The sequence below is a fragment of the Lampetra planeri genome, chromosome 31 (genome assembly GCF_965212315.1).
Source record: "Lampetra planeri chromosome 31, kcLamPlan1.2.h2, whole genome shotgun sequence".
Taxonomy (NCBI): domain Eukaryota; kingdom Metazoa; phylum Chordata; class Hyperoartia; order Petromyzontiformes; family Petromyzontidae; genus Lampetra; species Lampetra planeri.
In genome coordinates, this window is record NC_136137.1 from 7,041,848 (window position 1) to 7,060,202 (window position 18,355).

The 18,355-nt window shown below is 50.7% G+C and overlaps 1 protein-coding gene across 8 annotated transcripts in view; it reads left to right on the forward strand.

Moving 5' to 3' along the window:
* The window catches only part of UBR3 (ubiquitin protein ligase E3 component n-recognin 3), a 150,255-nt gene extending 133,342 nt beyond the window's left edge, over window positions 1-16,913 (forward strand). For 7 of the 8 annotated variants that reach the window (XM_078609156.1, XM_078609157.1, XM_078609150.1 and 4 more), the window contains exons 34-40: window positions 5,154-5,278; window positions 5,956-6,081; window positions 7,095-7,220; window positions 7,870-8,103; window positions 9,009-9,218; window positions 11,069-11,208; window positions 11,800-16,913. In XM_078609156.1, the coding sequence (XP_078465282.1) occupies window positions 5,154-5,278; window positions 5,956-6,081; window positions 7,095-7,220; window positions 7,870-8,103; window positions 9,009-9,218; window positions 11,069-11,208; window positions 11,800-11,917 (1,079 nt within the window). In that variant the 3' untranslated portion in view covers window positions 11,918-16,913. The remainder of the gene's footprint in view (window positions 1-5,153; window positions 5,279-5,955; window positions 6,082-7,094; window positions 7,221-7,869; window positions 8,104-9,008; window positions 9,219-11,068; window positions 11,209-11,799) is intronic. The other variant, XM_078609154.1, reaches the window with a different exon arrangement.
* Window positions 16,914-18,355: the final 1,442 nt, after the last annotated feature.

Genomic DNA, 18,355 nt, shown 5'->3' on the forward strand with positions numbered 1-18,355 from the left:
GACATCACCGCGATCACCATCGACATCAATGCATCCAAGTGACCACCGTCACTAGCATTGTCAACGTCAAAGATATTGTTGTCGGTATCCGAGTGACCGCCATCGGCGTTCACTTGCAACATCGTGGCCACCATCCATGTGAGCATCCCTAACAACGTCAACAGCCTTGGGCACCATCACCGTCGGCACCACTGCCGGCATCAAGCCCACCAGACACGCAAATGTGCACGTAGCGATGCTTCAATGCCACGATTAAAATCAACGTTCGCGTTCATTATACTCAATCACCGAATCACCCGCCAACCTTCTCACTCACTAAATAACTTCATTTACCCACTGCCACACTCACTCACCAATATACTTACTCACTGACTCACTCGCCTACTCTCCAAACCTTCAATATCATTGTCACACGCTTTCGGTCAACATCCTTCTCACTTATTCGCTCACTCACACTCGCTTTCTTAATTCCATGCAGTGGCTACGAGCTGTCTGCAGCTGTGTGTTGACACTGTGGAGTTGTAAGCAGCTATTAGTATGCAAGCTATGAGTCACAATGGATGTAATGCTTGTGATCGGCGTGCATGCATTAGGTTAATGTCATGGACGGCAGAGCAACTATGGGGGTTGCTGTGTTTGTTGTCTGCATTTTGACCATAATCTAACTTGTACTGACATTCATTCGGGGTCTCTCCTTCCCGTAGGGGATGAGAGGGAGTCCCTGTTATCAGCTGCGAGTCAGGCTGCTTATCTTCAGCCAGCACACCACTGCTCAGAACAAAAAAATTAAACAGACACATACGTTGAAACGTGCACACACACACACACGACAGACTCCTTTTTAGCCTTTCAGACTGTTGGCGGCAACTGTTTTTAGTGAGCGCATACTCACCGCAGGCAGGGTGGCACACAAGGGGATGATGTGGCCAGCGCCACATCCTGCCACCTTCATCTGCCCCAGTGCTGATGTTTATACATCATTCCACATACCCATTTAAGGCTGAGTAAACCTAGGGGGGGAGTCCCATGGCAGGTTCAGATAGCACTTGCCAATGACCGCTTGCCAGTTATCTATTTGGCTGGTATTGAACTCATGTAACCAGGGTTATATACAGCACAGTGCAAATACACATGCACACTGCTTTGATGGTGATGATGATGAAACATAGAAGTAATCACACGAACATTGTACTCTGGATTAAATGAACATTGGAGTGGCACTCATTCTCCGTTCACAACTACAAAACAAACTCTACATTTCTATGGCAAGGACCACAGTCTTTGCAGAGGAAAGCACTCATGACTCCCCTTACATAGCCTTCTCTTCATCTTGTCAAAATCTTTATTTAGACTGGAGGAATCTGATGAGCTATGAAGCTTTTTTTCACAGATCCCCCCCCCCTGCTTCACTCTGCCCTGTTTGTGGCATCCCCCTGCCTTACACCAACGCTCACCATATCCTCCTTGAGCCTCTCTCTCTACCCATTCAACATGGGCACTTTGTTTTACCATGCCCTCGAATGGATGACAAGCCTTCAAATCCCAACCAGGATTTCAACTCACGATCTTCCCACTGTGAGTGGGGCGTTTCTATCCACAGTCCGCACGGCCAATAATCTAGTAACATGAGGGCGACACCATCGCCCAATGACCGATTTTGCTCATTAAAAAAAAATAACTTGTTTATAGGGAGCTGTGACACAGTGGTTATCACGCTGTGCTATGAACCCAGCGACCCGAGTTCGATTCCCGATCACGGCCTCCCCTAGGTCAACTCGGCCTCCAATGAGTGCCTGGTGCGATGTGTAAACATGGACTCTGGGGAGACAACGGCACCCCCATCGTGGGCTGTTTCCGGCCTTCATAACTGCTCGCGAACAGCACTTCCCCCAAAAGTGTGTTCAGGCTATACGGGAATCTTTGTCTATGTGCGTGCACGTGCAAGGGAGTGAGTTAGAATTTTTCTTTGCCCCGGGCCGCCGTGACATGACACATTGAGGCACACTAACGATTTGCGCGACGGATTTTAATTGCTTTGGAAGGCGGCAACAATGGTGGGCGAGGTCGGCCAGCGGTGGGGGGCGGAGTGCGGGGGCGGGTGGGTGGGCGGGGGGTCGGGTGGGGGGTCGGGTGGGCGGGGGTTTGGGGGTTACGATTGGGGACCCTTTGGGGAAACAGGGAAAGTGGAATTCTGGATGAGTCCAGCCCCCAGGTCGTGTCCGACCTTGGCTCAAAAACAAAACGTGAAATTGTTGAAGATTATTGTTACCGTTGGTGGTGGTGGGGGGGGGGCGGCGGCGGTGGTGGTGGTGGTGGTGCAGCGAGCACTTTTGAGTGATTGTAGCTCTCCGATAATGTTGTGTGTTGTGCTGCATGTTGATCGAACACGACGTGGCTGACGTGCACTGCCTTCCTGAAGTCTCCTCGTTTCAGATCTGAAAACACACAGCAAAGAACTAGGTTAGGTGAGCGTTTGGGCTCGGTGTGTGACCGTAGCGGTTCGGGCGCTCCGCTACGATCTCGGCGACCCGAGTTCGATCCCCACTCACGGCCAACACCAGTGAGGAATATCTCAAACTGGTCCCTGGCCCTCCTCAAGGTCGACTCCACCTCAAATGATAACCTTGTACGGTGTGTAAACATCGCCACTGGGGAGAAAGCAGAAGCTGTCGGACGTGGTGCTGGCCATCCACCCCTTCGTGTGCCGTGCCGGCCTTCATAGGTTGCTCGCTCACGTCACTTGCCCCAGTGGTCTGTTTAGGCTATGCGGGGGATCTTTGTTGTCTTTGTGAGTTGGCGTCCGGAGAAAATCCCTGGCCGCTGGGGCCCTGCGGAGCCGGTAGGAGGTTCCGCCTCCTCAACAGGGATGCCGTAATGGCCCTCGCATCTCTTTAACAGCGGGGCAGTTCTCTCGGCCCCCATAGGAACACCGCCATTGAACCCCCACGAATCCTCCATCCCCAGCCGGGGGACACTGACGGCCGAGTGGTGCATGTAACGCGCTTCTTTACATGGTGCGCTATTTTATTTTTCAATGGTTGGTTTGCTTTGATCCTCTTACGGTGGCCGCACCGGCTTTTTTGTGCAGAGGGGAACGGTGTTTCCGGCCTGACGTTCATATCTGCCGGGCACTCTGTCCGCAATGCAGCGCTCTGGAGGCAGGGTTGGTGGATCGAACACAATTTGCCATGTGCTGAGAAACCACCCCTGTTTCTGCCTCCTCGCCATAGGGAAACACAATACATACCTTCGTCAATAACACTTCCCCAAACGAGGAAAAGTATGTAGTAGGTTTATATTCCTAGGTTTTTTCGGTAAAGTCACCTAGGTAAAAAATTTAAATTCAAATTAATAAAAGTAAAATAAAATAAAAATCACGACGTTTCGGAGGCAACACAAGCTTCCGTCTTCAGGTGGAACCGGTTCGACCTGAAGACGGAAGCTTGTGTTGTGAACCGGTTCCACCTGAAGACGGAAGCTTGTGTTGCCTCCGAAACGTCGTGATTTTAATTTTATTTTTATTTTACTTTTATTAATTTAATTTTTTTACCTACGTGACTTTACCGAAAAAACCTAGGAATATGAATCCTTGCAGTCACGAAAGCTTGAAATCTAGAATTATGTAGTAGGTGACGTTTTAGGCAATGGCCCCTCATGGTAGAGTATTCATCTCTCTTCCTACTCAAGTATTCTCCATATGATAAAGATGCTCTCTCCCCGCGCCCTCCCACCGAATTTGAAATTAAAACCTGGGGGTGCATCTTGTAATCCGGTAGGCGAGTGTGTGCGCGTAAGTGCGATCAGATTTGTACAACTTTATTGACACCGGACACAAGTTTTTTGCTGCATCTTACTTTCCAGGGTATCTTATAATCCGAAGAATACGGTAATATATTAGTCTTCTTCTTGAGGCCAGTGTTATTGATGAGCGTGTTGGGTAATTTTGTTCGTTGTGCTTGTGCACCACTTCCGATGCAGCATCACAAAAATTAATCGAAGAGAAATGTGTCATTCCTCTGTGAGAAGAAGTTCAGACGCAGACCAAAGACATTCTCCATTTAGCCTCACGGACTCTCGGTGCAAGTGAAGTTAGAGAGCACCTATTAAGGCAAGCGCAGGAACATGTGGAGGGTGGTGTGGCTGGAAAATATGCCGTCTCAGTTCAGATTTCACAAGTCACTGATGAATTTTGATTTCAAGCTTTCGTGACTGCAGAGATTCATATTCTTGTTTTTTTTCGGGAAAGTCACGTAGAAGGGAAACAATAAAATAATTAAAATATATTAAACAACAAAAGCTGTCGTTTTATATTTTTATTATTTTATTGTTTCCCTTCCATTCCTGCTGTGTGACCCTCAAAAGTCAACATGAAAGTCTCCTCCTCCTCACCTGAGCATGGGGTGGCACGCTATCGGCAGCCACGAGCCAGTGGTGGAGAGCCTGGCCGTGTCGCGCAAAGCGGTCCTCCGTTTTATCAACCCCAGAGGGAATGATCAACTGAGCCGACTCCTAACTATGAGTCACGACCTTTAACCCAGATGCCACCTGACCTAAGAGTCGCAGTGGAGAGCGTACGGCCCAACGGGGCCGGACATGGCCCACGGCTTCATTTCACACGACTCGTGGCCACGTGTGGCCTTCCGCTTGGAATCGGCCTCAAACGATTTTCAGCTGTTGCCATGAGCGTATTACCTCCACTAGTCGGGGTTACTTTTTACCTGGCACCGGTCAGGCATTTTGCCGTGACCAGATGAGACTGCGTAAGGTGCGTGTGATGTGTGCCGAGTCAGCCCGGCACAGTTGACACCTCCAAACCCGAGCCGTGTCGCTGACATCGCATGCAACGACCGTACTTTGCGTGGGTCAGTGCACCGAGTGATGAAACATGTGACGATAACGAAGAACCACACCCCTCGCCCTGCTCGGCCCTGAGCCAGATTCAGATGTTTGGTTTGCTTCTTGCTCGGTAAATAGCCAGCGGCAAAACGCCCAATACCATGAGAGCTATGTGCTGGCTTGGATAAGTTGTGCCAGCAGAAAATGAACTTGAGAGTGTTTTATTGACTATCTAACCCTTCACCTCCTCCCCACCTCGTTTCCCCACTCTCTCTCTCTACGCTCCACCGCCTCCTCCTCCTCGTTTGCCTCCTCAGAGCACGTGACGTGCGTGGTGCGGGTCCTGTACACACTTGCGTACGTGCAGACCCTGGCCGCCCTGTCTCTCCGCCTGGGAGTCGACGAGAGAGCCGCGTGGATGCAGGGGGAGAGCCGACCGCAGGTATCCGGAGTCTCCCATCCGCCTGTGCCACTACTGGCGGCACAGCCAGCGCCACCACCACCACCATCACCACCAAAGACAAAGATCCCCCAAATAGCCTTAAAGCAGACTGTTGCACCAAGTGCTATTAGTGAGCACCTACGAAGGCTGGCACAGCACACGAGGGGGTGTGTGGCTAGCACCACGCCCGGCCACCTTTGTATCCCCAGTGGCCATGTTTACACATCGCACCAGGTACTCATTTGAGGCTGAGTCGAACTTCCGCTACCTTTAACCCATCCATCGTCACCCCCAACAATCTATAAGGCTACAGGGGGGATTTCTGTCCGCGCGCGTGGGTGTGTTAACATGTGTGGGGAGTGGTAGTGTTTGCGGTTAGCGTGCTGCGCTACGAACCCGGCGACCCCAGTTTGAATCCCACCCACTGACGAATATTTTAATTGGTCCTGGGCCTCCTCTAGGTCGACTCGGCCTCAAGCGAGTACCTGGTGCAGTGTGTAAACATCACTACTAGTGAGACAAAGGTGGCCAGGCGTAGTGCTAGCCACCCACCCCCTTGTGTGCCGTGAAGGCCTTCATAGGTGCTCGCTAACAACACTTGCCCCAACAGTCTGTCGAGGTTATATGCAGGGGATATTTGTCTTTGTGTTAACTCGTGACACCGACATGTTCCCCAGGTGCAGGTGTCGCAGGGAACGGACGGTGAGGATGGCGAGTGCTCGTGGAGGGAGATCCTGGCGATCGTCACAGCTGGGCTGACACAGCTCTATGAGAAGGAGCAGCCGGGAGCAGACACCGCAGCCGTGAGGCCCACATTCGGATACACTGCTCACTTGCTCACTCGCTTACGCACTCACTTGCCTGCCTACTCACCTGCTCACTCACTTACCTGCCCACTCACCTGATCATCCACTCACTCGCTTGCCTGTCTGCTCACGTGCTCACTCGCTTGCAACACACTCAACAACTGGCATTCATCACTAAATGGCGGTGACATCACCACGGTGCCAGGCTTGGTGAACCTTGAGGTCACGTGTAGTGGCCTCAAGACATAAGGTCACAGGAAAGACCCAGGTGTTATGGTTTGACTTGCCGAGATGACTGGCAGATGCACCCTCTGTACTTCTTACTCTGCTAACTTTCTGTATTTTAGCCACCGGGTGCTCCGCTCATTGTTGTGAGTGAGTGTTTCTCCAAATTTGTTGTTGCCCCGAACTGCCCTGTAGCATCCTTCACAAGCCATAGAGCCGAACTTGACACTGCTGATACCAGTCATCAGCTAGTCCACTCAGCTCCGCATGCTTCTGTAAAGCATCAGCCCATCTCTTCTCCAGCCCATGCCTTGGCTATTTAGCCCCCTTTATCCATCAAAACAGAAGCTGCATGGGTATGCAGTGGCTGTGCATGTGAGCTACGTGACCCAGCCAACTGGTTAACCCAGGAGGGAGGGCATAACTGCCATCGGTGCGATCCCCTTTCTTAAAAATGGGGACCACCAAGGCATCGTTCCAATCCTGCGGAACATGTCCTGTAGACCAGACAGTTTTAATATAGGGCAGCCTGCACACAATTGCCATCATTCCTCTAGAGTTCGCTTGAGAGGTCTTCTCTGCCCGCCGCTTTACCTGGTCTCAGGCTCTAGATTGTTCTTCACGCTTCCTCAACAGTTAGGGCATCAGCCCGCCGCTCACACCCACCCATTTACTCACTCACTCTCGAATCCAATCACTAATTTACATACTCGCTAACATACCCACCAACCCAGTCGCTCGCTCGCTCATTCACTCACTCGTGGAGCGTCTGTTGCCCGTTGCAGCTGAGCGGCTGCGTGTGGTCGCCGCACTCGGTGGAGTTTTCGGTGCAGCAGGGCGTGCTGCCCTTCCTGCGCGTGGCGGCCCTGCTGCAGCACCACCTGTACCGCGACGAGCTGCCCACCTGCCAGGTGAGGGTCACACAAGCCCCCCTGACGCCAGTATGCCCCCCCCCCCCCGTACTCAACGTGGCCCTCCCGCTGCCAGACTCATCAACCTGCAACCATGGCCGAGACCACGTCGCCCCAATGCTCCAGCCCCTCCACTGCCTTACAATCAAAACCCGGATCGATTTCGAGATCGCGTCCCACCGTCTTCAGGATCCTGCCTACTTCTCAACTCTCATCGCGGTGTACTACCCCCCCCACCCCCCACCCCCCCGCCACGGACTCCCCTCTTATCTCACTCTGCTCTTCTCCACGAATTCTATCGTTCCCCTCTCATCTCATTCCTCTCCCCACCATGCACTCTCCCACCTGTCCCCTCTCATCTCACTCCACTCCCCTCACTGCACTCTCCCACCTGTCCCCTCTCATCTCACCGTAGTCCCCCTGATGGTTACCTGTCTACATGTACGTATTTGGCTGCTATAAATTTCCACATGATAAGCCACTTCCTTGAGCTATGATTTGTGGCCAGCTCGCTTCTGAAAAAGAGCTATATAGCTCAGTGGGCCCTTACCTGGTAAAATCAAAATAGTAGTTAGAATAGTTTTAGTAGCGTGGCATCAGCTGATCACCGTGTGACAAGCGTCGCTGCATATTTGCCCTCCGCTCTCAGAACCCAGAGGAGGAGTTCTCCGCGCTCGCCGAGTTCCTGTCCCTCCTGGAGGCCCCCGCCTCCGCGATCGGAGTCCCCTCCAGTTCCGCCGGCGCGGCCGCCAACCTCGGCACGGACGTCGCCGCCCCCGCCAGCGCTCGCTGCCTGCGCTGGTCCACGTCGCCGCGCCTCCTCGTTCAGCGGTGGTGCTCGGAGCTGAGCGGCATCACCTGCCGCAGCCCCGCGGACGGCCTGGTACGTGTGGGCGCGCGCGCGCACATCACTCTTTTTCCACCGCACGGTCAAGCCGTGCCGGACCGGGCCCGTTGTCGAGGTCGGCATGGCGTGGCACGGGAGGCGCCATGATCTTTTTTCTACTGCGGAACCCTGAGCCGCCTTGCTTACGTTGCAGAGACGCACGCATAGGCGACGCGGTCGTGACGCCGTGTCCTCGCCGCGTACCGACTGGCATCATAAGCATTGGCGTGACTACATTTGTAATCTTCAGTTTCATAAAGCTTCTGGAACACCATTAGAATTTACATCAATCACTCTGTCACTCAAGACGGGCTGTGTATATATTTCGATATGAAAACAAAATAAACATTTCAATGTAACAACAATAATTTGACCCCGTTTCTTGCAATGTCACGATGTAATGTCACATGCCTTTGCCGTCATGGTGACAGACACGACATTATTGCATATTGTGCTGTTTTGGCATCTTGTCATCGTGAGACAAGGTCACTCACATTTGGACGCCCCTGCGTAGATTCGTGGTGATGTGGCTCAGCGGTGGCGCGTTCGCCGCTTGTTGCAGAGGTTCGCGGTTTCGAATCCAGCGGCGCCCTGGTTGGCACCGCGGGTGTATGCGACGTCTGCTTCACATCGGATGTGATAGATCCCGTGACGTCGTTCGCAAGAACAGACGTCATGGTCGAAACCTGCCAAATTTGAAAAACTTTACCCTGCAGTGTACTCGATTGGGATTATACTCTCCTGCGAAACCAGGATTGGACTAATCATCTCTCCAGGGTTAATGATAACGATGATGACGATGACGACGATGATCGCGATATTGACGATAACAACAACGACGGTGAATATTACTCGTTGCCACCCCTTCCCACCCCCCATGTCCATCCTCCCCCGACCCCCAGGCCCTGCTGCGTCGCGTCGACGCCTGGGCCCAGCCGCGGTTGCTGCAGCTGCCCCGTGGCTACAGCTGCCTCTTCCAGCACTACCACGGCCGCGCGTGCACCACCTGCGGAAAGCCGCCAAAGGACCCCGCACTCTGCCTTGTGTGTGGCGCCTTCCTCTGCCTCAAGGGCATCTGCTGCAAGCAGCAAAACTGCTACGAGTGTGTGCAGGTGCGTGCAGAACTGCTGCAAGTTGTGTGCAGAACTGTTGCAAGTGTGTGCAGAACCAATGTGGTGGTGCCAGCCCTTGGGCCACCCTAAGAATCTGTTTCGGGAGGGGGCGCTTCCCCCCCCCCCCCTTTCTGACATGGGCCTGCGTTATACCTACAACCTGGGTTTAAACCCAGGGCTTGAACCCAGGTTGTTTGTCGAATTGGCCAGCTCTGCTCATAATGCACCAGATGTCCAACTCCGGGCGCGGTGGCAGTGTCGTTTGGAGGAGCAGCGACATTCAAGCGTAGGACGTCACGTTTTGATTATCCACCCGAGGAGCTCCGGGCGATGTGAAATTTTCCCGGGGTGTGAGCGATAGCGGGCTGGACACGGTCGCTCACCGGAGGGGTCCCAGTGTTGGAGGCGGTCCACCCACACACACACACATTCGCTCGTGCTGCGGAGCCGCTGGCCCGGTGCTGCGATTCGCACGCAAGCCGCCGCCCCCCCCCTTCTCCCGGATACGCTCGGCGATAACGGCAATGACGCAGCTAATAAACGGCCGTCGTTCGAGTTTCCGTTTGACGCTGTCGCCGTGTCCTTTCAGGATTGGCGAGCCGCGTTATTTCGAAACTGCTAATTAATTGCAGCATGCTGCGTGCTTAATTACCTCGGCGCTGAGAACGGCTGCTGTTGTTTTCTCCCCATTAGTAATCCGCTATTAATGCCCGCGGAGTCTATTTGTATAGATGTACTTGTGCATGTGCACGTCACTTCTCAATCCACTGTTGGATGTAAGCCCTCCCCACGCTGTGCGGGTTGTGGGTTGTTATTTGACCGTACTTCACCATCCTGGACAGTGATGAGAGTTGGTTGAGGCGTGGTGCGTAAACATGGGAGCATAGATAGATGTACGACACTATACGGGATATTCGTATTACTCTCTCCCACCCGCCAAGCAGCTCTGGACCATAGAGCCTATAACACCTGTCATGCATGGTGGTTGCTCATCCAAGCATTGTCCAGGTTCAACATGCTTAGCTGAGTGAGATCTGTCTTTGGAGAGGTCCGGTTCTCGTTCAGAGACCACTGTGCCACGCAACAGAGTCTGCAATGCCGAACAGGAAACTTTTGTCTTTACACGGTGAAAATGTCCCAGCAGCAGTGCCTTCAGCGCTTGTTGTAGAGGTTCACAGTTCGAATCATCGGCCGCCCTGATTAATACTGCTTCACAGTTGATGTTAAAAATCACGTTACATCGTTTCAAAGAGTGGACCGTAGTGTGCCGGCGTCGTGGTATACATGTGCCGACGTTTTTAATTACCCACAATAACTCAATTGGATTATAATTTGCATTCAACGCCCCCAGCTTGGCAGGACCCTCCTAAAAAATAGTGTTATGAGACCCAAGGAGGCTGTTGTGGGTAAATCAACAATAATAATAAACCAAAGTGCTTCCCCTGTGTGTACATGTGGAGAGCAGTAAAGTGGTCACTACACTCGGTTCAATTTCATCTATTAGGTATAGCCCCGTGAGTCATTCGGCTCTTGAATCGGGTGCAACCGCAACAAACAAAAAACATGAACAAGAAACATCTTCAAGTGACTACGCGCAACACTACATTACGAACCCGGTGACCCGAGCCCAAGAATATTTGAAACCGTCCTGCACCCTCCCATGAGTCCACTCAGCCGTAAATGAGTAGCTGCCCGTGTAAACGATCGGCCGGTCGCGGTGTTCACCACCCATCCCGCTCGCGTGCCGTGGCCGGGCCTCTACGGGTGCTACAACAGCACTTGCCTCAGAAGTCTGTTAAAGTCTACCTTGGGGGGTGGGGGGTGGGGGATCGTTGTCTCTGTGGGCGCAGCACTCGCAGGTATGCGGGGCCGGCACGGCCGTGTTCCTGCTGGTGCACGCCTCCGTCGTGATCGTCGTGCGGGGGCCGCAGTTCTGCCTCTGGGGCTCCGTCTACCTGGACGCGCACGGCGAGGAGGACCGAGACCTGCGGTGAGATCCCCTGCCCCCCCCTGCCCCACCCTGCCCCCGCTCCCCCTGCTCCCCCCACCCATCCCCCCACCACCCCCCTCCCCCTGCCTCCCACCCGACGACTCCTAAGGAGGACGAAACCCACATACCGTTTGTGTTTCGCTGCTGCCCTGTTTGGGATTTGGCCAATGTCTAATTGGACATCCGTTAAACGACTGTACATATCTGAAAAAGAGCTGCATAGCTCATCGAATTCCTCCAGTATAAATACATATTCTAATTCTGATTCAAATTGAGTTGCATGGTGTTCTCAGCTCCTCTTTGAGCTGCCGGGACTGGATAAAGCTAAGAGATTCTGCACATCGGCCACCATCAGTGGCGATTATCTGAACCGGTCCTGGGCCTCGCCTAGGTTGACTCGGCCTTAAAATAAGTACCTGGTGCGTAAACGCAACACCGGGTAGCAGATTAAGGCGGCCGGGCATGGTGCTGGCCACCAACCCACCCCCTCGTGTGCCGTACCTTTGTTAATCGGCACTCGCTAACAGTTCACTAGCACTCTGTTGAAGTCTGTACCGGGGGTGGGGGGGGATCTTTGTGTTTGTGGTCCAGGCGAGGCAAGCCGCTGTTCCTGTGCGACGAGCGGTACCGTGTGCTGGAGCACCAGTGGGTGTCGCACGCCTTCGACCACATGAACAAGCGCTGGGGACCGCACTACAATGGGCTGTGAACACACACGTACAGACACACATACACACACACACGTACACACACGCACACATCCATGTACCACGGCTGCCTATGCACAGACTATGCACAGACACGCCTGCTCGCACTCGCACCAAGCTTAGCCGTACGAACTTTGCCCACCCGCAGTTGCGGCACACCTGTCGGCGACCTTACGCCAGCGCGTGCGCTACGTGCGCGCACATTTTTGCTTGCGCTCTTACATCGTGCAGCCAGTCGTGCACATGTATTGGCGTACGTGCGCCAACGCACATGCACACACATTGATGCATACATACAGACACGTGTGCTGGTTTACGCACACATTTATATGGAGTGTGTATACAACTTGCAGCCACTTTATTTTTAAGCTTACCATACGCACTTCTGCAGACTGGGTGTCAGGGTCAGCATTTCGAATGAGACTTGACTCAGACTGGGTTTTAGTCTGATTTGGCCTAGGTTCCAGGAAAATAAGCTTCAAGATGAGAATTTTGATTGAGGAAAGGCTGCAGAAGATCAGGTTTAGGATCTTGAGACATCTCTCCCAAGAGATCAGACTTCAGGATCTCTTGTCTTGTTGAGATTCAGTGCCGAGAGACCGGGTTTTATTACCATAGTCTTTTACCTGGCTGCAGGTGACCAGGTATCAGGATTGGTGCCTAGAAACTTTGGTTCAGGAGACCAGGTTTCAATTCCTTTAGACTTGGCTTCAAGAAACCAGATGTTTTATTTGGTATCTTGAGACTTGGCTCCAGTAGTCTCCAGGACACAAAAACCCAGGCAAGACCCTTACAACAAGAAGTCATTTGAGGCTCTCCTGGCTTAATAAAGGACTTAATACCTCTTTTCCACTGCACAACCAAAGCCGCACTGGGGCCATGCCAAGCCGGCCTAGTGCAGTGCAAGAGGCCGCCAGGTTACTTTTTCCACTGGAGAAGCTGAGCCGTGCCACTCAGCGTCAGTGCGTGCAACAAACGAACGGAACTACGCGTGTAGATGACACGGTGACGGCGTGTCCTCGCGCGTTGGTGACGAGCGTGCGTGATGCTGCATTCTCAGGGTTAACTGATTGACGCCACACACAACAAAAACGCGTCATTTGCCCCGCCCCTAGTCCTGCTTGGTCCCCGAACCAGAACCAGACGTCATGCGGGGACGGCGTTTGGTTCTCCTCTTCGGCATGGCCAATAGCTCACCGCCTGGCTCGGCACGGATATGCCAGTGGAAAAGGGGCTTAATCGTTAACATTGTTAACTGACGGAATTTTGTTAACTGATCCTTGTATTCAGGCCATGGTTTGTGGGCACCCAAGGGAATAATATCTGTGGAAGGCAAGGCAATATTTACATTTTAATTTAGCACCCTTTCATACCGCGGAGAGTAAATCGTAGTGACTGCTCGCGGCTTTAGAACTGTCAAACAAAGAATAAAGTGTCGTCATTACACGTTTTGGCGTTGATAGTGAAATAAATACGATGCATTTTCTCCGCCCGCCAACGTGAGTCATTTCAATATGTTCTATTTAAGAACCTGTAAGAAGTTAGAGTTGACTTTAAACAACAAATAATTGTGGATTCTTTCTTTTCTAATTTGTCATCCCTGACAAGAAAATCATTGGAAGGAACACCCGCTTGAAAAGAATTCCAACTCAATTTCAATTTTAAGTGGCCCTGACTCCTCTATCAAATATTGCTGTGAAGAGGTGGGTGCTTGGGACACGAGGGAAAATCTCCCGTCATGGACACCGATATAAAAAGGAGCAAAGTAAATCTTGTTTTATGCCACTGACCACCCTCCTGGACTTAAAGAAACCAAGAAACTGGCCAAGATACTTTTATCCTTTGGAAATAGGTGAATGCAGAAGACGCTAGGAATTTCATGGCAGGTTTTGGGCACAACTCATCCTTTGAGTTCGGAATAGAATGCAGGCAGAGAGGAAGTTATGACGCGTGGGGTGTGTGTGGAGGATAGAGGAGGGCAGGTTATCGAGACGGGCATTAGAGTGGCACCCAGTCAGAGGGTGGTGGTGATGAAACTGTAAGACAAACTTTTGGGGTCGGGTGTTCACTGTGCAACAGTTGAGGGATTTGGCAGAAGAAAGGAAGTGATGTCAAGGTGTGGTGGTACAATTGGCATTGTCTCTTGATTCAGAAACTGTCTCCTGCAGATATATTTAAGGTAACTGACCCCAAATAAGTGACATTAATGACTTTTCAGCAAACACCAACATCACCTGCAGCGCATGTATGTGTGAATTTCTTTGTCGCCATACATAGCCAACTGCGCTAATCGGAGGTGCAGCAAACTTTCCACCACTAAATGGTGGCGACATCATCCCTGATGCCTTGCACCAGGCTAGGTGCTCGCATACTCTCGGTGGAGAGGTGAGATGTCGCCCGATGGAAGGTCACGGGACAGACGCAGGCAATACCGAACAAGCCGCTTGTCCATATTGTCCCTTCGTACATGTGGGTTTTCGCTTGCCACTTGGGGCTCCTACGCACCCCCCCCCCCCCATAGAGAACATGAAGCAAGACCCTCCCAGCAAAGAATCTTTCGACTCACTTGAGGCTCTCTTGGTTCAAGGGTTTAACTATTTGGTATAACATTTACAGAAACGTTTTGAACTATTATGGGGGTAATTAAGTGTGTACATTTCACGTGAATGGGTGCAATTGACCTGAAATCGAATTATATAAATACGCTAATACTCCACTATTAATAGCATTAACTTTTGGATAGGCAAGAGCCAACAAGCAGACTATATGCTTCACGAGTACTACTTTAATTATATATAGTTACGCACACTTTTTTTCTTTAAACAGAAACACAAGTTGTGTATGATATTCTGTATACGCGTTCATAAAATGTGCGTCTGTTTGCAAGCTTTTATTCCTACGGAAGTGAACCGCGACGATCATCGCCACGTCGAAGCCTCGGACGGTCGCCCTTCGACCCCAGAGGAGTAGAAATGTTTGTGTGAGAATGCATGACGTTCAAAAACTTTACAAGTTACAACAATGACCCCCTGCTGCTGCTGCTCAGTGTTAGGTCAATCAACAGATCTAACATATCGATTGCATTCGTTGCTTCCTTTCCTCCACAAATTAACGTTGCTTTCAAATCAAAAATGCAACCGCTGCTTCAAATGTGGCTTTGGACGGCGCTCATCTCCACCGATGGCCCCGAGCCAATGATGGAAATTCCACGTTCCAATAGCGGTGGCAGCGGATCGGACTCTACATAGGGCCACTGTCGCCTTTCCACAGTTGATCAAATAGACTCACGCCTGTACGTATGCATGTACGTTGAGCTTCTTTCGCGCCGTACGTAGCCGCCCATGACCGGGGTTTGAACTCGCGACCGTCGGCGTGCGAGTCGGACGTTCTAACCGCGGCACCGCGCATGAATAACGACGATGGCACCGTCGCCCCCAACCCCCACCCCCTGCCGATTTTAGCGGAACGCTGCCAATGTTCAAGACCCTTTGCCGCCTGCCAGTTTTAAAAGCTAAGGAGTCACCGCTTTTCCAACAATAACAAAGTCTGGGACAAACCACGTTGGCGCAAATTGTTTGCTTTGAAAATAAATGCTCCGAAAGGTGGGGGTTCAGGTATCAGCGGCCTGCCGCTCAATTCGCGAGCGTTGGAACGTTTGTAATGGTATAACATTTACACTTTTTGGATAGTCACGATTCAAGAGGGTGAAGCGGTCTGTTATCTTACGCATCTGCTGCATTCAATTAAAATATAATTATCAACAAAAAACAAGGAAGTATACTTTTTTTTTCCCAAAAGGTTCCACTAGCGAGCCTTTTGCAGGTCAGCGGCTTGTTGTAATGGCCAACACAAAAGGCCCCTTTATCATGGCTCTGCCTGCGGTGAGCACCTGTGTGTGCTGCGAGGGATAAGTAATCGGTCCTCGAAATTACCGCAATCGGTTTAATTATTTTCGTATTGAAAAGGGGCCTTTTGTAGCCCACGTAACAACGCACACGATATATACAATGTGGCACATTTTTTTATTATTATTGGGATATCTAATTGTGCAACTTTCATTGGACATATTGTGACACACTGTTCAGGTTCTGTATAGTACTGATGTTTATAATGTATATTTTTGAGCACTGTTTGATTGTTTATTAAGATTGTGCCATGCTTTATGGGGTTTTTTTTGTTGCAAGGCTCACAATTGGCAGAGATTTGTTTTGACAACCAGAGTTGACCTGAGCCTCCGTTATCACCATCGTCGCCATCATCGTCACGCTACGGCTCATCGGCACGCCATACCCAGCTGCGCAAATTTGACGTCAATCTGTCTCCTTTGCTCAAACGAGCAACGAGACGGCACTCCTGTGCCAGCCAGTTGTGGAAAGTCTCATTGCCTATGGTGGGGACCAGTCTCTCTCCGTAGGATGGCCACAAAGTGATCCTAATTTTACGCGGCCTCGGAATTATGATGGGCTGCATATGGCCCCCTGGTCAGAATTTGAACTCGTACCTTTCAAGTTGAGAGTCCAGCATCATAGCAACGAACCCACGTGGCCAGGTCAGTATTAATCTAATTTCTGTTTTGTTTCAAACGTGCGTTACTGTTGCTGTCAAGGGCCTGACAAATTAGTTGCCATCACCTCACCTCTTTGGCACTGTTGGCTTTTCCTTGGCGGCCTGTAAGCTAGGCATGGCTCACTGATGAGTCCATAGGAGGACAAAATGCTTCTGTGTGTCTCTCGTGATAAGGACGTCCAAACACCTTTCATCAGCGTTTTCCTCATCAATTAAGAGTGGTTGTTAGGGGCATTTTAAACAAAAAATCTTTTTTTATCGTTTCGTCTGCTCATGTTGGAAATGCTAAAATACAGGAAAAAAAATATACGAGTAATTGAAATGTAATTGTAAAGTCTCTATCTGTATAATGCTGCAGGGTTTTTGTTTTGTTCTGCTTCAGAGAGTTATACTAATGATAAATGAAAGAATAAAACACTTAAGAGAATCTGATGATTGTCTTCACTCACAGGAAATAGTTTTTAATCAATGCGTCTGTTCAATCTTTATCCAGGTGACTGTTTCCCAGTAATATTTGCACAGGGCAACCTGAACGTGATTTCGACTTCACTGATTGTCCTCAGACTGAGAGACCAGAGAGAGGAACACGTGGATTAGAAAAGCATACGCGGGGTAACTTCATAATTAAAACTGTCAAAACATGCGAGCGGGCTTGTGGACGGCACCGACATCACGGCTAGAAGGACTTGCCGGCCGAAAGGTCACGAATCGTGAAGGGAACGGGGCTCAGGAATGGAACGCGTCGGAGATCACGACTATCGTGGAATGATGAAATCTGTTCACGTGCTGGTGTTGGGTGGATTGTCACATCACGGGATCGCGAGAGAGGTTGCTGTGGTTTGAAGAGGCCTTGATCCAGCGGTAAATAGATCATGGCCGATGGCGGTGATGATGATGATTGTCACCCGCAAAGCCTTGACAGGTTGAAGCCGAAGCCACGGTGTGTGCGAATGCCATGGGCAAAAGCAGACACCAATGACCACTGTGAGATGGGTCACACCTCTATAATGAGGCTCAACGAAGGCAAAATGTATCAATATTTTCCCAATTACCAGCCGATATGCGACAAGAATCAACCTTCCACCTTTGCACAAGTGGGCTCAGTGGTTTTATACTATAGAAATATGTAAGTAGGTAAATGCATAAGTGGTGTCTTTTGCTGATATAATATACTGCAGCAGTCAATCCAGTGGTGGTTGTGGTGACAAATCAGTCTCTGATGAGGTCTTTGGACAATAGACTGACAGATTGACCTTTGATGGGATCTTTAGACAATAGACTGGCAGATTGACCTTTGATGGGATCTTTAGACAATAGACTGACAGATTAGCCTCTGATGGGATCTTTAGACAATAGACTGACTGATTGGCCTTTGATGGGATTTTTAGACAATAGACTGGCAGATTGACCTTTGATGGGATCTTTAGACAATTGACTGGCAGATTGACCTTTGATGGGATCTTTAGACAATAGACTGACAGATTAGCCTCTGATGGGATCTTTAGACAATAAACTGGCAGATTGACCTTTGATGGGATCTTTAGACAATAGACTGGCAGATTGACCTTTGATGGGATCTTTAGACAATAGACTGACAGATTAGCCTCTGATGGGATCTTTAGACAATAGACTGACTGATTGGCCTTTGATGGGATTTTTAGACAATAGACTGCCAGATTAGCATCTGATGGGATCTTTCGACAATGCACTGACAGACCCAATCAGAAGGGGTGTCCAGGGTCTAGACAATAAACTGACGGGACTGATATCTGCAGGGGTCTCCAGACAATAGACGGACCCAGGTATTTGCAGTTTAAGGTGATTTACCTGCGAAATGACCTCGAGCCCTGCCTGTGCGAGAGCACACGGGCTCG